The sequence below is a fragment of the Elgaria multicarinata genome, chromosome 18 (genome assembly GCF_023053635.1).
Source record: "Elgaria multicarinata webbii isolate HBS135686 ecotype San Diego chromosome 18, rElgMul1.1.pri, whole genome shotgun sequence".
In the NCBI taxonomy this organism is placed as follows: domain Eukaryota; kingdom Metazoa; phylum Chordata; class Lepidosauria; order Squamata; family Anguidae; genus Elgaria; species Elgaria multicarinata.
The window spans coordinates 15,089,844-15,114,008 of NC_086188.1; the positions used below are offsets into that span (position 1 = coordinate 15,089,844).

Below are 24,165 nucleotides of genomic sequence, written 5' to 3' on the forward strand. Positions count from 1 at the left end.
GAAAGGAAGGAAGAAGGCGGCAGATGTGCCGGGCACGCGTGGGGTGGAGGGGGAGAGCTGGGATCACGGATGGCCCCCCACCCCCACCTCACCCCCACCCCACTCCCCACTTTAACCTCCTATACGCCTAACTAATACACATACGGCGTGTTCTTCTCCAAGTTGGGGGGGGGGGGGACAGAGAAAGAGAGAGAGAGAGAGAGAGAAGAGGATGAAATGGAAACTTCGCCGAGTAAAGCTGATGATGTCCAAATTGAAATTGTCCCAAGGCTGGGTCAGCTGAAGGAGAGGAGAAGAGAAAAGAAGAGAAGCGAAGAGAAGAGAAGCGAAGAGAAGCGAAAGCTTCCCCACCCCCTCTCCTTATAGTTTCCTGGCGCGCTGGAACTGGCTTGGTTGTTGGGCCAATTCGTCTCTCCTAAGCCCTCTAGAGGCGGCTCGCTCTTTCTCTCCTTCTCTTTGGCTCTCTCTCTCTCTCTCTCCCCCCCCCCCTCTCTCTCTTCCCCAGTGGCGGTGGCTCCTCCCCTCGCCCCGCGCTGCCCCCTCCCCCTCGCCTCTGATCATGTTGACATATTCGCACGGCACCAAGCAGTGGGGATGCTTTGCTGCAGCGTTACAATTTCCGACACCTTCTTTTTATAACTCGCCTCTGTCCCCCTCCGCTCGACCTGTCAAAACCACGCCTATGGAGCCACACAATTGGTCCGGACGCGTCAAAGAGCCAATCAAGTATGCCGCAGCTGCCCTGCAACCCCACAACACATCCATACAATCCGGGCGCAGCGAAGCAGCCAAGCTCAAACACACATCTACGCACACACACTCGCTCACACGCACACGCACCGGGGGATTCGCCGAGCCGAGCGCGCCGCTTTCTCTTGCTCCCTCTCTCGTTCCCTCCCTCTCTCTCTCTCTCTCTCTCTTTCTCTTTGCCCCCTGTTCCCTTCCAGGAGCCGAGAGCCATCGAAGGCACCCGTTCTTTCCAAATCGTACCGGTTCGTCGCTTTGATTCGTATCTATTTTTTGGGGTGTGTTTTTTTTTAAAGCACTGAAGGGGGAAAAAAAGAGTGAAAAGGGAGGAGAGGAGGAGGAAGAAGACGTCGACGGAGAGAGAGAGAAAGAGAAAGAGAGAGAGAGAGAGACGCTTTGCTGGAATCCTAACTTTGGCAAAGGCAGCTCGTGAGGGGGAGGGGGGGGTTGAAACGGAAGCCACATTGCGCTACAACTTTTGGCTGCTGCTGCTCGTGAGAAGCCTGATTAGAAGGAGAGACTGCTCTAATTCATAATTTCGCTTCTCCCTCCCTCCCTCTCTCTCTCTCTCTCTCTCTCTCTGTCTTTCTATATACAGTTCAGCAGCTTAGCTGCTGGAAAATACTACCACTACTACTACTACTACAACTAATATACATAACATACATAAAGGCGAGGAGCTTTAAGGAGGAGCAAGGTAAACAAACCAGCCCCGGACACCGACTCTTCTACCGCTTTCAAGATTTGCAACAAAAGACACCCGCCAGGAGAGAAGCCGCCTCCGCAACCACCGACCGACCGACTCACCTACCTACCTGCACCTCTGAAATCGCCACCTTCTGGTGTCACCTCCATCTCTTTTTACGCAGAAGTGGGGGCGACCGCTTGGCCGGCTCGCGCTCTTCCTGGAGAACCCTTCCAAATATACTCACCCTCCCCCATTTAATCTCTCTCTCTCTCTCTCTCTCTCTCTCTCTCTCTCTCTCTCTCTCTCTCTCTCTCTCTCTCTCTCTCTCTCTCTCTCTCTCTCTCTTTTTTTTAAGCAATCGATAGCAGAAGCTTCCTCCCTGGGCGGCGGGGTGGGATAGAAACGCGGCAGCTCCTCGGCTCCGTGCGACCATGCCTCCTAGCTTGAATTCGGGTTCGGGGACTCTCTAGCGACTGCGTATGTCACGTTCCGACAACCCACCCCACCCCGGTCTGGTCACTCGCCTCCCTTCCCCCCCCTCTTCCGACTCCCTCCTTCTCCTCCTCCTCTTCCTCTCCTTCTGTGAATCGCTCGCCCCGAAGATGAGCTGTTAAAGGGCCGCTCCAGAAATCCGGGAACTGTTCAGGCCGCTGCAAGAGGGAAGCCGTTTTTCGGATGAACATCTCCATGAGAGAGCCCGTGATTTCTGGGACAGGCATGGCTTACCACCCGTTCCTACCTCACCGGGCACCGGATTTCGCCATGAGCGCCGTGTTAGGAGGACACCAGCCGCCGTTTTTCCCGGCTCTGGCTTTGCCCCACAACGGGGCGGCGGCTCTCTCGCTGCCGGGCGCTTTGGCCAAACCGATTATGGATCAGTTGGTGGGGGCGGCGGATTCGGGCATCCCTTTCTCGTCCTTGGGACACCAGGCGGCGGCTCACCTCCGGCCTCTGAAGACCCTGGAGCCGGAGGAAGAGGTGGAGGACGACCCCAAAGTCCATCTGGAAGCCAAGGAGCTCTGGGAACAGTTTCACAAAAGGGGCACCGAGATGGTGATCACCAAGTCGGGAAGGTAAGGGCGATGGCTGTTGGACCACCCTACCCCCCTCTCATGCACACACACACACCACCAGCGGATTTCCAAACAGGCCAAAGGTGACCCCTTCTAGGGTGTGTTTAATATGAAATTGGGGGGAAATATGCAGAAAGCTGAAGTTATAAGCAGCTGCCATGTGCTTGCAACAAGCTATCGGCCCCTGTGTGTGTGTGTGACTTGTGCAAAGTGTGTGTGTGTGTGTGTGTGTGTGTGTGTGCATCTAGAATGCGCACGCACGCACTCACACGCACACACACGGCATTATTCTTCAGAGGCCGATGGCTTGCAAGCACACACCAACTGGTTTATAACTTCAGCTTTGTGAATATTCCCCCTCCCCACAATTCCACATGAAACATATATATGCATCTGGGATACGTATATACTCTCTCACACACACACACCTTTATCGGTGTGAAATGGCTGCAGCCTGCGTGTTACCTTAGACAGATTTCTTTCTTCTTCTTTTTTCTTCCCCCACCGGAAATGTTCGAATCTAAAACACAACCCATGACCCGCTCATTCCCTTCACGGAAATAGTTTGTATTCCACTTTAGTCCTGCTTGGCGGAAAAATCCATTGAAATGAATGGGGCTTAAGTTAGATTATCATTGGCTACAACTCTGTCATGACTGCTGTTTTCTGCACACTTTTTCCCCCTCCTGGGGGAGTCAGTCTCATTGAAAGCAATGGGACTTACTTCCAAGGAAAGCTGCCTGCACCTTAGATCCAGGCTTTGGTCTACTCAAGCAAGCCAGGCTTGCTTTGGCTGGAATCCTTTCCTGGTCAGAAATAAATCTAGACTATTGTCAAGGAAACCTGCTTGAGAATCACCCTTTTCATCTGCAATTTTAAGGAGAATTGAACACCCTTTCTCCCAAAGGGGGAGAGACAGTTATTACTTTCCAGTAAACTTGTTTAAGATCCAAGTATTTTAATTCATGATTTCAGTTGGTCTTAGCAAGAACTAGGCCAGTGTAGGAATCACTCTTTGTGGAACAATATAAAATCTTCAGGTCATGCACTTGTCGATAATAATAATAACATCAACAATAACAACAACAACACAGTGTTTGAAATGAAGTGCTTCTGATACCTGTAAATGTTTGCAAGCCATACTTACAGGAGGCACTTATTTAAGAACTATATGGCAGGACTTATTTTCCCTAAATACGGGCCTACAATTAAAAATCTAATGATCATGTAATGGTCATCATTTCAACCTAAGGCACAGGTTAAAAAGAAAAAGAAAAAAGGAAGAAAAAAGAAAGACGGGGACTTTACGAAAATATATGCTTGAGAAATATTCCTCAAGTTTTGAGACAGCCACATTTGCATTTCAAGGCAGGTTACTAATTGCATTTTTATTTTATTTTATTTTATTTTATTTTAAAAAAAGGTGCCCCAGAATGTTCAACAATAGTTAGGAGACTTTAGATCTGTGTCCAAAGTTTTTCAAGAGTCCAGAGTGCCTACTATTTGCTTTCTCATTTCTTGTGGTTACTACTGAGAGAGATTTCTGGACGTCAGCAACTCAATCTAAATGAAACAAAACACACAGACACACATTCTTGCAGTTTGGAAGCTAACTTAAAGAAGCAAATGGAAGACTGGGTGTGTTTCTTTCTTTTTTTGCAGTATCCCCCCACCCACCCCAAGTTTCATACATCAATTCACTTGGAGTGCTACTGAATGCAATACTATGAATCTCCTTTCCCCTATATATCATCCCCAATACAATGGCATATTATATTATTTAACACAGTCACCCCCTTCTTTTTGTACAAAAAAAAAACAAATCGAGAGAATTTGATGCTATTTAAAAGATGAGAATTTTGTGGTCGTCATTTTGGTGGGTGAAGAGGGTGGCTCTTTTGCACAGGAATAAAGAGCTAAATTGTACCCTGTGACGATTCTCTGTCTCTCTATATATTATATAATAGTCGCCTTGTTTATTTGTATTCTGCCTGCCTGTCTCTCTGTCTCTAGGAGAATGTTTCCACCTTTTAAAGTGAGGTGCACGGGGCTGGATAAAAAGGCCAAATACATTTTATTGATGGACATTGTGGCGGCTGATGATTGTAGATATAAATTCCACAATTCCCGGTGGATGGTAGCAGGCAAGGCGGATCCAGAAATGCCAAAGAGAATGTACATCCATCCGGATAGTCCAGCGACAGGCGAACAATGGATGTCTAAAGTCGTGACTTTCCACAAACTTAAACTGACTAATAATATTTCGGACAAACACGGATTTGTAAGTGCTTTTAATTTAATTTAATTCAATTAAGTTTTCTTTAAACCTCCCTCCCCCCTTATATATTAGGAAGGGTTTTGATTGAATTTCAGGCATGTGGCAGGGATTTGGAGTGGGGTGGGGTGTTCCTACCAGACTATATACTGTTCATGTTGCAAAGGCCCCAAAAGTTTGATGTCCGATTTTTATAAACTCCAGATTTTAACAGGAGAGGTGGTGTTGGAGGAATGATCTCACAGTTTGGCACTCAGGGAGACCTGCTGTAATATCACCACTGGTTTCTTTGTGTGTAAATGTTGTGGGGTGAAGCGGGAAGAGAATGGGGGAGGCATTCATGGGTAGGAGAAGGGGATCTTTTCCTAGTCTACAATTCGAATTAGCAATCTCCCCAAACTCAGTAGCCCTGTTCAGAAGACACCTTTAAGATGTCTTCTGAACAGGGCTAATGAAGGGATCCATCTATAAATTGGGAAGAAGGGAATTCCATTTAAAATGTGGAAGGAAGGAAGGAAAGAAAGAAAGGGTCTATAGACTTCAGCTTTTATTGAGAAACTTTTCTATCAATAAAAAGATAAATTTGGAGCTAGATCAAGGGCGGAAAGAAGGCAAATGGGAAACTGATAGAACTTCAGGTGACTTGTGGATGATCCACAAAGGTTTCCGGCTCACAATCGCAAATGCAAACAAAAATAATCCTCCCCTTCCCCCCCTCCTAAATTAGGCTGCTGAAATCAAGAAAACCCAGAACAGGCGAGTAAAAGCAGACTAGTAGTGCCTTAAAGGTTAAGCTATTTATTCTTTAAAGTTGGCCTTTAAGATGCCACAAGACTCTTTCCTTATTGCAAGAGACAAACAGAGTTGTGCAGGGAAAACGTTTGTGTGCTGCCTCCAGTTTTGGTACTGGAAGCTGGGAGTGGGGACGACTCAAGAGCCCAACAAGTGCTCAGAGGTACTCTTCTTTTGCCATTCTAGCGTCACCTCCTTGCACCCCTTTTTTCTCCTGTGGACTTCGGATGGGTGAATCTTGGGGGTGGGGTGTTCAGGCGCAAAACACAGCCTATACCAGGCAAGCCTAAGAATCTACTAGACTATTGCTACTGTCAGGAAAGACTGCGTATAAAAGAGAAGGGGTAGGTGGGATAGGAGACCAGGAATAGGAGGGATGGCAAGAAATACCCCCCTCCCCAATCCCAGGGCTAAAGGGCCCAAATGAAGTTAAACTGTTTGGATTTCAGCTGATTTCACACACACCCTCCTCTTCCACCTCCTCGATTCAATCCAAGCAGTTCTTTTCACTCGGGGCTCTGTACAGATTTTGGGTTGTTGGCTTCCCCCCCCCCCCCCGCTTTTTTTTACTAGCTCATTTCACAAGCGCTCTCTCGGTGAACTGATAGAAAAGTGAACTTTTCCAAGCCAACAGCTCGCTCGCTGAAATGCCGAAATGAGGTCATTCGTCCTGGCTGTGGTTTCCTCGGAAGGAAAGGGGGGTGGGGGAGGTCTACACGGGGAGAGCCCTCGTTTTACCAGCCGGCCTTTGCTGGTCGTCCTGGGACTTCCTGAAAGGTCTCCAGTTTTTTCCTGGCCTGGATGGAATTCGATGCGGGGGGGGGGGGGGAGAGAAAGAGAGAGAAAGGAGTCTGCGAAACTTTCGCGCTATCATATCACCACCGGTTTAATTTTGATCTCTGTTGATGGCTTTGTGTGCGATGGGTTGTTGTTGGAGGATGGGCTTTATTTATTTGGGGGTGGGGGTTGTTCCTTAAAAAATGGGAAATATTCCCAAGTCATAGTTTCAGAACTGCAGCAGAGGAAGCAAGAAGGAGGAAAGTTTGGTGCCAGCTTCTTGCTGCTCCTACTACTTCGTTTCCATTGGACCCCTTCTCATCTTGCTTTCCTCTCTCCTCTTTTCCCTCCCTCCATGCCACCCTGGTAGACCATCTTGAACTCTATGCACAAATACCAGCCTCGGTTCCACATTGTCCGGGCCAACGACATCCTCAAACTGCCTTACAGCACCTTCCGAACTTACGTTTTCCCGGAGACCGAATTTATCGCTGTTACTGCATACCAGAACGATAAGGTAAGGGGATTATGAACAGTGTATTTAAGGGAGGGGGGGGTCCTTGAGCCTCGGATAATGCTTTGATTTGGCGTGATTGGCTTAGAAAATTCCCAACATTTGAGCCTTGTCTTCGCTTTCCTTTTGACTTTCCCCCAGGCTACCTAGAAAATAAAGTTAAGGGCGCAATCCTATGCATGTTCAGACAGAAAAATACTACAGCTCCCAGCATTCTCCAGCAGTTGGCTGGGGGATGCTGGGAGCTGCAGGACTCCCCCATCCCTGGCTAAATATGCATTAGGAGAAAATATTGGGGAGGGTGGGTGAGAATTCCTCCGGGTTGTGTGTATTCCATCTGTGCAGAGAAAGCTTATTAGGCGGTTGATGGGAGTGGGCGTATTATTGGGGGAGGGGAGGGGCCCCGATTCGATGTTGCATTTTCGTGTGCACATGTGTGTAAGTCAGCAGAAGTTATTTCACCCCTTGGCAAACCAGGCCCAAGCAAAAGTCTGTTTCTTATTATCCTCCACTCACCCCTCTTGTATAATGCAGTCTTTTTATTAATAGTTTGGGGAGGGGGGGGGGAAATCCTTGTATGGCAGAATTCAATCTAGCAGCGGTTAATAGAAAGACGGAGCCAATCCCAGAGAGAGAGAGAGAGAGAGAGAGAGAGAGAGAGAAGGTGGGAGGGAATTATTTTATTTATTTAAAAAAATTCCACTTTCCTAATTTATCATGGTAACTCCTGTGGGTTGGAGGCTGCCCACCAAAGTGGTATAACTAGGAGCTGGGCGCATGCTGAATTTATGGTAATGAATTCAAGGCGAAGGACCTCGGAAACCCAGCTTTGCCTGGTTGTTTTTATTTTATTCTTTCGCTGTAAATTAGTCCGATGGCGTTTGGTTTGCGAACGTGCGGAGCTGTGGTTGGTGTGAACTTTTGGCAACCTTGAAAGGTGGAAACCCTATTGTGCATTATACTCTGTGTGTGTGTGTGTGTGTGTGTGTGTGTGTGAGAGAGAGAGAGAGAGGGGGGGGGGGAGCCGTAATCTTCCGGGCCCAGTTTATTCGGCAGTTTAGCTCCGTTGAAATCGATGTGTCTCCCCTCTGTGCGAGGGATCGAGGTGGAAGTTGGCAACTTGGCAGGAAACCTTGCAGGCTTTGGAAAGCGAAACAGCGTTGAGGTGGCGTAGGTTTTTGGAACCTCTTTTGCTTCACGCCGGGGCTTTGGCGCACTCCTAGGGAAATCAAGGCCCACTCTGAGCCAGCCAGGAGAGGAAAGGAAAGCTGGCTAGGCACTGCTAGAGCGTTGGAATAATCCCAGGGAACGAACAGACGGGATGGGCTGAGTTACCTTGGCCTCGTGTTCCTCATCCGGGAGTCTTTTCTCTGGAGGTGTTGGTCCCTTCGGAAGGGGCCCCCTTTATCCGATTGCCTTGAAATGGCAGGTAAAAAAGGGGGAAGCCCTACTCAAACCCAAATGGCATTAATTTGTCCTTGTACGCATTTCAAGCGATCTCCTTGCAAAAGGCTGGAGAACCCACATACCTGCACTCACCTGAGCACCCCCGTCGGCTCCCCTTAAGCGCTACTTGCCAGCCGAAAGTACTGGAGCTTGACCACCACCACCCATGAGGTGGCCTGTGTTGGATCCCAAATAGGCAGGTGGGCTACGATTCCGTCCCCGCTTGGAAAACAGATCCGAGCCCGGACCAAACAGGACAGGGCAGCTGAGAAAGAAATGCAACTTTTTTTTTTAATATAGAGAACAATCCCTATAACTGCCCAGAGCCTAGATCTGCCAGAGAAGCTCCACTGCTCTGTGGATTTACTCGACTGTAAGTCCCATTCTGTTCAGCGGGATTTTCTCCAAATGGAGTGTGCACAGGAGTGCAGCCTAAACTGGGAAGGACAGAAGGAAGGGAAGAGGGAGATCTCTGATCTCTTTCCACCCAACAACGCTAATAAAAAAAAGGACAGGTTAGATCTGGCCGGAGTTACGCCCTGTGCTTCAAGTCCCCCTGGTTTAAAACTCGGGCAGGTGCAAAATCCGGTGATTTCTCTGGCACTCGAACGTGCTCGACTGGATCTGGATCATGGCCATGCTGGCTTGAAAGCGAAGCAAAAAACCAGAACCCAGCGGGGATGTTTCCCCGCGTTCTCTTAAGAACTTGCAAAAGGCTGAGCGATCCAGAGAAAGGCCTGGCATATGTTTGCACAGGGTATATTCTCAGCTAAACCCCAGCTTTACACACACATGCACACAAGCACGCACACTGTGGAAGGTAATTACATAAAGTATTTTATTATAGCAAGCGGGTGACCACCATTCCTTTGCGGTTTAATTATGGCAGGTAAAGAGTTTAAACTGAAACATAACTTTAATGGATAGCAGGGCCGCGCGTTCCATTCATTCCTCGGTGGGGGGGGGGCGAGGGGGAGGCGGTTAGCAAAGCACGCGCAAGGTAATTGACTAGCCCCAGCCGATGAGTAGTGAAATGACCACAGGGAACCCACGGCACAGCCCCAGAGGAGTGCGACGGGGAACCCAGAATTTAACTCCCCGGAGCGGCTGCAGATGTTTTGAAGGGGGTGTTGCCGTGGGGCTTTGCGAAGAAATCTATGGGGCTCAATCCCTGCCCAGCCCACTAAAATAATCGCGATCTACCACTGTCTTTTGCTCAACTCTCTTTCCTTGACTTGTGCAGGAGAACTACCCTCTCTGGCCTCAATTTAGAAGGCCAAGAGACTGAAAATATGTATTTTATTCATTCGATCATTATCTCAGCCTACTCCAAGGGTGTCCCCCATTTTCCTCCCTCCCTCACAATAACCCTGTGAGGTAGATCACACTGAGAGATGGGTACTGGGGGGGGGGACCAAGGTCACCCCATGACCCTCCCCTGCAGTGAGGATTAGAACCCGGGTCTCTGCAAACTAACCATGATGCTTGGCTGTTTCCCTTGAATACAGGACTGTTTGCCTTCTCTCCTCTCTTACTTCCTTTCTTTTCTTAAATAGATAACTCAATTAAAAATTGACAACAACCCTTTTGCCAAAGGCTTTCGGGACACAGGAAATGGGAGGCGAGAAAAAAGGTAAGCCTGATTTGCAATGCTCCTCTGATAGGACCTGTCCAGAGATCTGTTTAAAAAAATAAAACATCAAAAACATTTCCCCTTCTAACCCCCTCCACCAAATAGCTAATTGTTAGGTGATCAGGTAGTGCTATGGGATTGGAAACTGGGTTGTATTATTATTATTATTATTATTATTATTATTATTATTATTATTATTATTATTTCTAGTTGCAAATGCCCAAGGTTGTGCCACTAAGGCATCCAAAGGAGAAATCTCACTCAAAGCCATGGGTAAAGTGTAGGTTATCTGCATGCAACTTGAAAAAAAGAAAAATACCAGCAGAAAAGCGGGAAATAGTTAGAAGTAGTAATCCAACCGGATCTTCTAAGACTTTGTATGAATCTGATCATAACACATGTTTTAGAAGAGGTGTGAGTGTAGGATAAAAACAGACATCTGCCTGTTTTTGAGATAGGTAGGTTCTGGGCTGTGTGTGACCTTTGCAGACTACACATTCAGTTGAGAATGTATTTCCTTCTCAAGGTATCTTTCCAATGCGAATGCTCCTGTGTTTTGAGAAGAGTGTTATTTTCAAGGATTCAGAAAATGGCTAGGACACAACCGGTATTAAGTCATTTCTGTTTTTAAATGGGAGAGGTCTAAGTATGAGTTTACCTTTTTCCAGTTTAAAGATCTAGTGCCTAACTTTGGCTGGGTTGTGCCCAATGTTTTATTTAGTTATAATATAGAATACTTTATGTGGGTGTGGGTGTGGGTGTGGGTGAGGGGGAGAGAGAGAGAGAGAGAGAGAGAGATGTTGCCAGCCAGAGAGTGAAAATGCAAACTAGTCTATGGTAGTGGTAAACTCTGAACTCAGTCTATGAGACAGACATTTTTTCACTCTAAAGATGTTTAAGCAACAATAATTTATTTAATGGTGGCTAGGAAACTAGATATCCTAGGAACACTGTAGCACTTTGAACACCGAATCACTTTGGAAATGCTTTCTTTATTTCCCACACTCCATTAATAATAATAATAATAATAATAATAATAATAATAATGCTCCATCCAAGACCCAGATTTTCCTCTTTTTCCAGACTGAGAAGATCAGAGACTTCATTTTCAAATGCTTGGACTGATAAGCTCTTTGTAGTCTTTGAGTTTTCCAGACTTTATCTCTATATGAAAACAAAGATCGGTTTTTGTGGCAAGGGTTGTATGTTTGTGCGTGTGTATGTATGCTTGGGCAGCTCTGATCACAAACTCGTTCAAGTTCAAAGTTGCTTGCTAAACACTTTTGCTTGAAAAGGGCCTCCATTCATTTCAAAGGTTCCTCCTGCTCCAATTGTAGACTCATAACCTGTGATCCCAACGCCAAACACAGAACTGCAGCAATAGAGTAACCACCCTCATTTCCACTGAACCCTTGGATCTCCCCAGCAGTCCTCTTGACCTTTATGGGCCTCCTCTTGAGTAAATGGATCATGGCACGGATCTTGGACATAAACTCTGTTAAGAGCCCCCTTGGGAACCTTGGTTCCAGAGTGAGCCACCAAGCCTGAAGGCCTAGATCCAATCTGAACCACATGTGAATTGTGCTCCCAGACCTGTTTACTTGAATGTAAGCACTGCTAGGTTTTCCACAGGTCGTTCTAGCCCTACTCCATTACATTTAGGTCTCAGGGCAGGAGAAAGGAAATGAGAGAATTTCTCAACCTGCCCTGAGTTTTAATCCACCATCTTTCTCCAGAAAACAGCTGACCCTCCAGTCCATGAGAGTTTATGACGAGAGGCAGAAAAAGGAAAACGGAACATCTGATGAATCTTCAAGTGAACAGACAGCGTTTAAGTGTTTTGCCCAGTCAACATCTCCCGCTGTATCTGCTGTGGGCACCTCTAATCTTAAAGGTGAGGTACAAAGGGGCTTTCTATTTTGGGGGGGGGGAGTTAGTATCTTTTCCATCCTTTCTGAATCAAAAGGATTCTGCCTGGAAATCAGACCACTTACTGGAGTGGGAGAAATGTAACCAATGCACGTCCCCCACCACCTCGATTTTGAAAATGGATCTGCTTGAAAACTCTCCAGACATTATAATCCGACTTCCACCACCCCACCTCCTTTCTGGTCTGTATCTATATTTCATATGTGGTTTGAACGAAGTCAGGAAGCACTGGCTGAGGCAGGGGAGCAAAGACAGAACACTGGGCAAAAGTTCAAAACTGCAACCACTGCATTTAATATTCATATTGGAATGTCTTATTAAGGGGGGTGTCTTTCCAAATATCCCTCTTTGCCGCCCCAAATTTCACATGGATGCAAAGGAGAACAGGCAGAAGGCAGGTAAATCCTGGGTCAAATGAATTAATCACCCATCTTTCTTTCTTCTTTCATATTTGGGACTGGGAGTTAAGCACTGTGTAGTGCGATCATATGTATGCAATCCCAGAAAGAAGCTCCATTGAATTCAATGGGGCTCACTTTCAGGTAGATGAGTATAGGCTCAAAGGCTTAAATGCAGGGATTTCATTCCTGGACTGTGCTGGGTTGTTGGCAGAAGGAATGAATATTTTATCTGATATACATTTAAAGAGAAAGACACACACACACACACACAGAGAGAGAGAGAGAGAGAGAGAGAGAGAGAGAAAGGTTGAACTCTGTCTCTCTCTCTCTCTCTCTCTCTCTCTCTCTCTCTCTCTGTGTGTGTGTGTGTGTGTGTGTGTGTGTGTCAAGTGCTGTGTCCAAAGCTAGAGAGAAGCCAGACCCTAATCTTAACTTTTCTTACATTGGAGAGTTGTTCCAAGAGCAGAGAGGATAAATAAAACATGGGATTATGTTCTTTCCCCAGCACTCCAGCTTCCCCCCCCCCCCGCCCGCCCCGCAGTTCAATTGCAAGTTTATTATGGAACTAAGGAAGGCTTCAGCTTTGAGACCAGAAGTGAAATGGTTCACTTACAACTTGATGCACTCCTGATTTTATGAACCAACTCCCCTTATCCCATGCCAGCTGGGCTCATGGGAGTGGTCGTCCCAATTTTATTTTATTTTTAGCATTCTAAGGTGGCAGATTTGTTGAAATTTTCAACCACTGGGGGGAATCCCTGTTCCCCCCCCTATAGGCTAGTTTTCTATGTGCAGGGAAAAGTGGACCCTATTTGTGGTACAGCTCAGAGACACAGATCAACCATCCCATGTGAACTAGACCAGAGTCTTTAGGATAGGTCTTGGGAGATCCGGGCCATGAAGTTTATTGGGTGACTTTGGGTCAGTGGCTGACTCTCGGCCTAACCAACCTCACAAGGTTGTTGTGAGGATAAAATGGAGAAGAGGAGGACCATGTGAGCCGACCTGGGTCCCCTATGAGAGAGGAAAAAAGGTAGTACATAAATGTAATAGTAGTAGCAAGAAGAAGAAGAAGAAGTTGAAAGATGCATGCACATTCCAGGTCAAACAGAAGCCAGGTAGGAATTGCTTGTACATGAACGAATGTATATTGTATGTGTGTGTGTGTGTGTGTGTGTGGAGGGTATATTCAGTCCTTCATTGCTTAGTTAGCCCCGCAAATGAAGCTAGTTTTAAAACAAGTGGTGGCATCTTAAAACCCCACAGCTGTTTTGTGCACAATCCAGATCAACTTCCAGTCCAATTTGTCTCCCACCACACACACCGCCCCCATCCCTCCCAGCCCCATCAGACCGTGGCCTTCAACCTGTTCCTCTCCCCTTCTTCTAGATTTGTGCCCCAGCGATGGAGAAAGCGACTCAGAGAGCAAAGAGGACCCCTCGGAGGTCAATGACTTGGGCAAAATCTCCACCACCACTGCTACCACCACCACTGCGGCGGCCAACAGCAGCTCCTCAGCGGTTGGAGGAGGGGGCGAAGCACGGGAGAAGAACAGCCCCCCGAAGGGACAGCTCTTCCCCCCAGACTCGGCGGGCAGCAGGAGCAGCGCCTCCAAGGCCCGGCCGGACTCCAGGCACAGCCCTGCTGCCATCTCTTCCAGCACGCGAAGCCTGGGCGGGGAAGAGGTCAAAAGCCCCCCACGGGATGACTGCCGGGCCAAGGAGCCCTTTGCGCCACTGACGGTGCAGACGGACAGCGCCGGGCACCTGGCCCAGGCCCACTTGGCCAACCTGACTTTCCCCCATGGCCTGGCCGGGCAGCAGTTCTTCAACCCGCTGGGCAACGGGCACCCCTTGCTCTTGCACCCCAGCCAGTTCGCCATCGGTGGCGCCTTCTCCGGCATGGGCCCTCTACTAGCCACAGTCTCCGGCGCTTCGGCCGGAGTTACCGGGCTGGATAACACTGTGATGGCCGCCACTGCGCAGGGATTATCTGGAGCGGCTGCAGCGGCAGCGGCTTTGCCGTTTCACCTTCAGCAGCATGTCCTGGCCTCGCAGGTAATTTACTGGGGAAGGGGCTTCCCCTTCCCCTCCCCCTCGCAGGAGCTAAATGGGTCTTTTAGAGTCTAGGGAAATAGCCCTTCCGTTGGCACTGGAGATTTCTCGCCTTCCCAACCACGTCCCCAAGTGATTCAATGAGGAAGTTCACTTGTTTGTTGAAGAAGTTTGATTGACCCTGGCTCTTCCATTACAAATATAAAAGAGGACACGGGTCTTCTGTGGGGAGCCGATTGGTATACAGGGAACAAAAGTCGATGGATTCCATAAGGGGGATTGTCACTCCCCCTTATGGCTCGAAGTGGGGTCCTTTCCATATAATACTGGAGAAGCTTAGATACTAGACCAGGATGGGCCAAACTGAGACTAGACCATCGTTTCTGCTCAAACTTAATGAGCTACTGCTTGGTGTTGCATTAGATCTCTGTGTGTGTTTGGGGTGGATTTTTAACTGCTACATTTCCGGATTATTTCGGCCTGTTTTCCCCATTACATTCTCTGCCCTCCATTCTCTAACCGAAGCTCAACAGGAGTTTATGGAAAATGAGATATGGAATAAAGGCTGTAAGGAGTCGTTGTGGGTGGCTGTGAAAGAAAGGGACCTGAGACACCCATCCCCACATCCCTTACTACTAATCTCTTGCATAAGGAAGGATGTTTCCCCAAGGCTGCAATACGACATGCATTTATCTGGGAGCCAGTCCAACTCACCAGCCTGACTGTCTCCTCTGAGTAGACCTGTATTAGGATTGCACGGGCCAGCTGCTCTGTCTGCACTTACAAGCTTCGACTTTGGCTGCCCAGAGTCAAGCCAGTGTTTTCTTTTTCTGACACGTGTTTTGGAAAAGAAAAAAGTCCCGCCTGCCGCCCCCCCCCGTCCCACTTCTCCCTCATTCCCTCCCTCTCGAGGTGTTGACTCTGGCGGTTGGAATGGCAGCGGAGGGTGCTCATCACCTTGAGAGACAAATGATTGAAAAGGGATCTCAATGTAGCCAGAGCTTGGCTCGGGGCCCTCGGCTTCCAGGTGCTGGTCCCAGTGCCAGGGAATGAGAGCGAGAGCGAGAGAGAGACCTTGGCTGGGAAAGGCAACCCTCTCCGGGCTAGTTCTGCAGTCCACGTGTATCCGGCTGCCCTTGCGTATTCTCGGATAGAATCCAACACAACTCCTACTTACAGCAGACTGGTTGAAATGAATGGGGCTGAAGTTATGAACTGAAGTCCCCTTCATTTCAACGGGTCTGCTCAAGTCAGTCATTGCTAACCGAAGATCCCCTTCATTTCAATGGGTCTACTCTCAGTAGGACTTGAGTTGGATTCTCCTGAGAGGCGTTGACATGAATGGGGCTTAAAGTAACCACGAGCCATTCCGTTGGGTCTACTCTAAGCTGGGTTTGAGTTGGAAACGATCCCTAGTTTCAAAACGGAACGAAAGCACCCGTGCCTGAGCCTGTGAGCTTCCTCGCGCGAACCGAATCAGACCCCTCTTCTTCCCAGCTGTTCACTGACCACTGCTTCTCTTTCAGGGCTTGGCCATGTCTCCTTTTGGAAGCCTCTTCCCCTACCCGTATACGTACATGGCCGCGGCCGCCGCGGCGTCGTCGGCAGCCAGCAGCTCGGTGCACCGGCACCCTTTCCTCAGCGCCGTGCGTCCTCGACTGCGCTACAGCCCTTACTCCATCCCGGTGCCCTTACCGGACAGCAGCAGCCTGCTCACCACCGCCTTGCCCTCCATGGTCGGCGGAACGGAGGGCAAAGCCGGCGGCTTGGCTTCTAGCCCGGCCTCGGGAGCCTTGGACTCCAGCTCGGAACTCAACAGCCGCTCGTCCACTCTCTCCTCCGGGTCGGTGGTCTCGCTGTCCCCCAAACTCTGCCCGGACAAGGAATCCTCCTCCACCAGCGAGATCCAGAACATCCAACGCTTAGTGAGTGGACTGGAATCCAAACAGGACAGAGCGAGGAGTGGGTCTCCCTAGGGAGGGCTGGGGGAGGGGGGCTTCCCTCGCTCGCCTTCCTCTGGGATGGGGACCCCTATATTCCTCTCCCCCGCCCTAATTTCTTACCACTTGCTAGAACTCACCCCCCCCCTCTCTCTCTCTCTCTGCTACCTCTGGGTCTGATCCGCTGAGGCTGTCCTGGGCCCGAGAGAGGAAAGGAGGGGGGGTAACTGGACTGGGGGGGGCGGTTGGAAGCTGCTATTAACCAGACTGTGGTGTTCATTGGAGGGGTTACGGTGGGAGACATGGAGGTTTTGCCCGTTGGCTTTCTCCACACCCTTCCTTTTGTTCCTGCCTCCCCTTGTATACACAATAAAGAGAGAGAGAGAGAGAGAGAGAGAGAGAGAGAGAGAGAGAGAGAGAGAGAGAGAGAGAGAGAGAGAGGAGAAGAGGCAAAGAAACAATCACATTTTCTTTCTACTCTCACGGAGAAATGACTTTTTGCATATCAGTTCATTAAAACATCAAAACAAAAACTGCTGACCAGGGCCCTTGTTTGTTAAGGGAGGGTGTGACCCTTTAAGGCTCTTGTGATGTCTCTCAACCGCCATAGGGCTGTTTTTGCATGTTCCATTCTAACTCTTACTTTTGGAATTGTTTTTTTTTTTTTTAATGCTTGCTTAAGATCCCAGAGACATCTTTTTCAACCCTCTCTTATGCTCCTCTCCTTCCAGTAGCAACAATTCAAAATGTAGTTAGAGGGAGAGAGTGTCATTATTTTTATTTTATTTTTTTTTAAAAAGAAAAAGGTTCGTAACTATCTTGTTTCCCCTGCCCCCAGTTTCCCCCCTTTCTTTTTACTGTATATGCAATAACAAGGTTTATAAACATAATAAGGTGAAGGAAAAAAAAAGCAAAGTGGACACTATTGATAAAGTATTTATGTAATTAATGGATAACTTGTAAATAAGTGGCATATGAATACTCAAAATTAAAATTTAATTTATTGATATTGTACATACGTCTGTAAATAAGGACTGCAGCTGTCTCCTTTCTGGTTTTTAAGTCGTTTTCATTTCAAAATTGGGATCCCTCGAAAAGAATTTCAACTTACAAAGAAAGCAAAATTCCATCAGTGGGAAAAAAGTTAGTGTTTACAACTGCAGTGTTTTATTCTGGTTCACAATGCCATCAAGGGATGGGTGGGGAGTCATTTGGGTCAGGGTTTTTTTTTTGGAGGGTGGGAAGCAACATGGTAAAAAGGGTTGTACGATAGTATTATTGTTGGACTCTTCGTTATTCTAAAGTGCTAACACTATCGGTAGAAATGGTTAAATAAATGTTAATGAAATACCAACACTCTTCTGAAGTGGGTTTGTAAAAAGAAAAGACCCCCCCCCCCCAGGTCTGGATTTTTGCCCATTAATATATATAATTTCCGTCCCCCTCCTCTTAATATGCCAATATCCCCTGAGATTTTATTACCCTTGTGCTAAATGTTGTCTTTTACAGAATGCTTACTTTCATGGCTTCACAGTCTACAGGTGTGAGTGGGGGTGTCGTGAAAAATTACAGCCCCACAGTCTGGGGGTTTATGGAAAATATGATGGCCTTATGCTGTGTGTGTGTGTATGTGTGTGTGTACACGCCTGCACAAACACTATTGAAAAGTTTTTAAGGTCTCCCCCATCCTATAATTCTCCTCACCCCCAAGAGGGGGAGAAACCTTTAAAGATAATTAACATTTCAATAAAAAATTATTGAAATATTATCGGGCCTCAGGAGGAACTTCTCCTTCACAGCCATTTATTGTAGGTCGTAGTATCTTCTTTCCGAATTGCAAACGTTTTAGAAAGAGGATCAGTAGAAAGAATCAGTAAGTAACCCCCAATTTCTTTCGCTTGGAAAATAGTGTTTTCTTCAATAGATCCCCGGCCCCAACTTAGTCCTAGATGTTCCTTCTCTACTCAGAATCACGTTTGAAGGGTTTTCTTTTCTTTTCTTCTTCTTTTAAAATGCATTTAAAAGGTGAATTCAGCCAGTGGGCGGGTGCAACAACCTTCTTACTTTCGAAGTCAGTTTGACTGAAATGAATACCACGTGCAGTGCGGTTCTTTCAAACAGAAGTGAGACTGCAATCCTATACACCTTTTTGCGGGAGGCAAAAGCCCCATTGGACTCAGCTATACTTACTTCTGAGTAGACCTCTGCAAGATTGCTCGTAGAAGAGGACAAATTTCCTTCCCTACCTTTGTGTGTGGGGTATGTGTGTGTGTGTGTGTGAGAGAGAGAGAGATACAGGATCAGAAAATAAATACGTTTGAATGTTAAGTCTCCTACTACCACCCTCTGTTTCATTGTCTTGTCTACACAGCTAAAAAAAAAGGCATATAGAGTAAATTAAAGAAGTCTAGGGGGGCACCTTAAAAAATTAATTGGGGTGGGGGCAGGGGGACAGAGGGGGCCCCAGTGGGGCCAGTTGGCATGGGCCTACGATTTTGAGGGGTCCTACTCCGAGTCCCCCTGGGCAAAGTTGCTTAATTTTTCTGTTGCTGTTGATGAATTTGCCCAAAGAAAAACACGTAAAGCATTTCTGAATGTGAAGAAGTGAATGTCTTCTATACATCTTGAAAAAAGTGCTTGCCATTACTTTTTGTATAAATAGTTCTAGTTCATATGTATTTAGAGCTGATTAAAAAAAAATACTTAATGAGCAGTTTGAAATGGGGGGGGGCGCATTTCCTATCTGGCCCGGGCTTTGCCCGGCCCTGGGTGTTGGTGGTGGGGGTTGTTAACCGGTGGAGAAATGTATTTATTTATTTTTAAAAAATAATCTACCGGGGAACAAAAATCAACGAAGCTTCAAACTTTATCCGGTATCCTCCTTCAAATCGCCTTGTAATTATGATTTGGGGAAAAATATTTATAGAATGCCAGACGGCCACCGAGGAGAGAGCAAAAGGGGAAAATTCATTATTGAGTAACCGGCCGCCTTCTTCTAAGTTACTCGCGGCAAAGGCTTTGAAGGTCGTATTGTGAATGGACGGCTAGATAAGAACTTTTCAAGACGGTCGCTCTGTAACCGCGCCAGGCAGCCAGCAACCCGCCTTGATAAATTGTTGTTTTTAGAACCAGCCCGAAATCTCCTTGTCTTTCTCTCTCTCTGCGTCCTCCACCGATGCGATTCAACCTGAGCCAGCTGTAAATATTATAAAAGTTCACTTCCCGCCTCTATCCTGTGTTGTATTTTGCCCCACCGCCTCCTCGCGCCGAATTGTGTCACTTGGAGATAAACACCAGTCCGGTGGGTGGACGTTGAATATATACAGCGACTTCTCTATGAACAGATTCCCCCCCCCCCTTTCCTGGCGGGAGATCTCGAGCACTTTGGGGGAGGGGAATTCTGGGAGTTTTGTGTTTTGTATTTTTCAGACAACTTGCAACAACAACAATAATACCACGTTTAAGAGTTTATATTTGATCACGTTTTTTTGATCCTCTGGGAAGTTTCAAGGAGGAAAGGGAGAAAGATTGGATGGCGTCAAGAAAGCCCCCCCTTTAGTTATACGTTATGAAACACGTCTCCTTCCACCCCACTTCCGCCTTCCTCCCCATAGCTGTTCGGATTCATTCACTAAGGAAAACGGCTCCAGACGATCCTTTGACCAGAACAATCATGTGCCCAATTCGAAGTATGCCCCATTGAATTCAATGGGAATTTCTCCCAGGGAGGTGTGTACAGCCTGTGGCTTCAATCGTAGACACTATTTTTTTCTTTTACTTCCGAGTAAACATGCCGAGGATCGGGCAACGGAGGGGAATGTAGACTCCCCCCCCCTACACCTGTTTAGGCAGGAGGAAACGAAATCTACTGAATTCCCGACATAAGGGTGCAGTCTTAATCTCGTTTTCTAGGGAGTCCATTGCACACAGCTGGACTTATTTAGAAATATACATGTTTCAGGACCGCACTGTACGATGATGGATGCCTATTAATTCAAACGCAACAATTTCCAGAGGGGTTGGTCTGTTGCATCAAGAAAAAACAGTCTTGTGGCACATAATATAATAAATAATGTCTTAGGTGCCTCAAAATTCTTTGTTGCTAACTCAAATTAATGCCCCATAGTGGGATATATTTTCATTTGGGGCGTGGGGTGCCTATTCCGTCCAGTTTTATCGCAGAGTCACAGACCCCATTCATCAGTGATGTATATTGAATTCCCCGCCCCCCTCAAACAAATAACTATTGTTCAAAGGAATTAACGTCAGATTAAAAGATGCACTCCAGATGTGGCTGGACTACAACCCCCATTATCCCCAACCTTCGCAGGTTGGGACCAAGGGGAGTTTGTTTATTTCATTTATTTAAAATATATCTTGAAGATCCGGAGTGGGTAGCCAAAAACCTTTCTCCGCGCGCGCATAAAGTAGGGTTGGAGCACAAATTGGAACAGACGCCAAGAGAACCTCAGTGCTTCCATCCCCAAGATCGATCCACTCTGATAATTAATCTCTGCGTTCCTAATTAGGGGCTTTTGCTTCACGAAGGGCTAATCCAATACACGCTTCGTTGGGAATAAATTCCATCATGGGATTTAACGGGGCTTTCTTGAGAGTAGACGTGCATTGGGTCGAGCTGTTAATGGAGGTGGAACCGCTAGAACCTCACCTGGTATAGCCCTGCCTGAGTTCTGATTGTCTTGATTTATGGAACCACGTCTCTCGCCCACCTAAGAACCGAAGGCAGCTGTTGGGAGTTCCTTGTTTGGCGAAGAGGTTCCGAATCGGATCGCTTTCTCTCCTGCATCACCTGCGGCAAGCACTGGTGCAAAGCCAGCCTCGTCTGAGGAACGGAAGGGTGGTGTGTGTGTCTATTTTAAGAACTCAGCCACAAAGTAAGACTTGAAGCAGGGTGCGTGGAGGTTCTTACCTAGAAACGGCTATAGGCTTGGAGATCCGGAGTAGTTAACAACGTTAATCCTGCCTGCCTACCATTGAAACGAAGGCTTTAAAAGGGTGTTGGATCAATTCCTGGAGGAGAAGGCTATCAATGGCTACTAGCCCTGATGGCTATGTGCTACCTCCACTATCCAAGGCAGTAAGCCTATAAGCACCAGTTGCTGGGGAACATGGGTGGGAGGGTGCTGTTGCACTGTGTCCTGCTTTGTTGGTCCCTGGCTTTGAGGTCCCTCATTCACTTCAATAGGTCTACTCTGTGCAGGGGTCAGGTAAGGAAACCAAGGTAGCATCCAATGTGAGTCGTACACACCACTGATTGGGACTCAAGTGAATTGTGACTAACTTAATTAAATTAATTGTTGATTGTGGCTCATTCGCTTCAGTAGGACTATTCTACACAGGACTAGAGTTAGGGTAGGGAAACTAGGATAATGTAATCTCATTCAATTCCATAGGTCTGCTCTACATAGGACTAAAACTGGCTACTACCAAAATAAAATAAAATTCTTTTCAAAATCTTGTGCATGTGCTTGTGTGTGTGTGTGTGAGAGAGAGAGACAGACAGAAAAGTGATTCTCTTTCCACACTTATAATTATTCCTGTGTATGTGTTTCAATTTGACACCCTAACTTTTTAACCCAAGCCAGCTTTTAGGGCGGCTGATGAACCTATCATAAAGCATAGCCCATCTATTAAAAACTCATAGCTCCATAAAGTAACAGCATGAAACAATTCAGCTTTTTTTTTAACACCCCCTCAAAAGAACCCCTAAAAGTTAGGAAATCTCAGGCTAATCAGCCAACAGGTGAGACATGGAGTTGGAGAACCTAAATTTTACCCAGAGAGGTAAATTCACTGATTTCCCTAGGACAGATTCTCAAGACAGTTTCTCGAGGAAAGCATCCCGAAAGGGACTGGCGCCTCATGAGAAAAACAAAAACACAACCATTTTTAAAAAGGAGGAAATACATACACAATGTCTTGTTCCAGCTTAAAAATGGATGGATTTATATAACTGAGCAGATTTATACAAATGAACAGATTTATAAAAGCGACACGAGAATTCTCCCGGTGTTTACCTGTCCTAAATCTGGCTAACCTTCTGGTAGCTAATGTCTCAAAACGGTTAGCATGTGACAGGCGAATTCTCAATGAGCTTTTAAACTTGAGTCTGTGGGATATGCAACTTCCAAATCTGGGTGGGGGCGCTCAGGTGAATTGAATGGTCTTCCGTACCAATGCAAAATAAATTCAAACAAATAAATTCGTATTAGTTTGCCTGTGCGTATCCCTATTAAATCTCTGCACACAAAAGGAAGTCCCGTTCCGGAGCGGATCCAGGAGGTCCGGATCGGGATTGGAAGCAGTTCGGGGGTGGGGAGGGGAAGCACAGCCCTAGTAAGCCTATATACACCAGTTGCTGGGGAACATGGGTGGGAGAGTGCTGTTGCACCCATGTCATGCTTGCGGGTGGGTCCCTGTTCGACTGCTGGTTGGCCACTATGTGAACAGAGTGCTGGACTAGATGGATCCTTGGTCTAATCCAGCAGGGCTCTTCTGGTGTTTTTATGAGAGTCCTTCCAGACACATAAGGAAATATTTTAGATGGAGGCATATTCTATTATGTGAGATCCCCCCAACACACACACACACATACACACTTGCTATCTGATAATGGTACAGCCTAGGCACAACTTTATCACTTTAGTGACAACTAGGCCCCCAGAATTCTAAAGACTGTATTATCTCTCTATCACCTCCTTCCCCAACACATCCACATGCCTGTATTCACAATATACTGCGGAATGGAGTCAGCAGATTTCATTCTTCTCAGATCTACCTTGATCTTTTTAAGCAACAACAACACGACAAGTCTTGTGGCACTGTAAAGATGAGCCAATTTATTATGGCATAAGCTTTAATAACAGAAGAAGAGTGATGTTGGATCAGACCAAGGGATCATCTAGTCCAACATTCTGTTCACACAGGGAAATCCAAATGCAGCACCAGAGTGGAGCAGCACCCGTCTGCCCATGTTCCCCAGCAACTGCCTCTGATACTGGAGATGGCTTTGATGGACTATAGTCCATTTTATCAGATGTGGTCAGTTGAGGACGCTGCTCCCAACCCCAATGTGTATCTCAGTAATGCTCCATGCATATGACAAAGTGGACTAAAGTCCCCAAAAGCTTATGGCAGAATAAACTAGACAGTCTTTAAGATGCCACAAGACTCTTCGTTGGTTCTGATTTTTTTGAGTCCAAGACCCACCAACCACCAGAGCAAAAGCCATTTATTTTGAATTAAAGAAACGGGTGCCTCTGAGTCTATAAATGTGTTTTCGGTACCAGCACTGAACTGAGCTCACAGTCCTTTCACACAAATGTTCACTCCAGGTTATTTCATACTTCATTCAGTAATCCGGGAGCATTGTTTAGGTGAAGGGAAAGTTGTTGTTGTTAAAGAACTGAGAGGCAGAAACTTTTGGCGATCTACTGGAAATCACAGAGTTCTACCAATAGATCCCGATCTACTTTTTGCTGTGGGGGTAGAGGTACCTTCGGGGCAGGACCAAAATCCTAACACGAGGGGACCCCCAATGCAGCAGAGCTGGTGTACCCCATTAACAATGAAGTAAAGTATCAATACACATTGCCATCTCAAGAACCCCTCACATCACTACCATTTGAAGAGCAAGGTCTTAAAATCAGCAAACTACACCACCGGGAACAGGATTTTTTGTGTATCATCCTCTATGAGAACACGAGGAGGTCATTCTTAGATGATATTGAATAAAGATTGTCCTTTATTCAAAGGAGATGGAAAAAACTGAAGGTGTGTGGTTGGGGGAGGGCGCCAAATCGCCCCCCCCCCACCTCCAGCGACCTTACTGTCTGCCAAGGGAAGAGAGACCTGGCTGTCAAAGTAGCAACCGAG

General features: G+C 46.9%; 1 protein-coding gene across 2 annotated transcripts; it reads left to right on the forward strand.

Moving 5' to 3' along the window:
- The first annotated feature begins 619 nt into the window (after positions 1-619).
- Positions 620-17,283, forward strand: TBX3 (T-box transcription factor 3). 2 transcript variants are annotated; one of them, XM_063143857.1, is made up of 8 exons: positions 620-992; positions 1,346-2,508; positions 4,522-4,789; positions 6,723-6,869; positions 9,869-9,945; positions 11,682-11,839; positions 13,665-14,332; positions 15,856-17,283. In XM_063143857.1, exons 2-8 carry the CDS (start codon positions 2,111-2,113, stop codon positions 16,303-16,305), a joined length of 2,166 nt encoding a protein of 721 aa, XP_062999927.1. In that variant the 5' UTR covers positions 620-992; positions 1,346-2,110; the 3' UTR covers positions 16,306-17,283. The 2 variants fall into 2 exon arrangements, with proteins under 2 accessions (XP_062999927.1, XP_062999926.1); XM_063143856.1 differs by having other exon boundaries at positions 620-2,508.
- Positions 17,284-24,165: the final 6,882 nt, after the last annotated feature.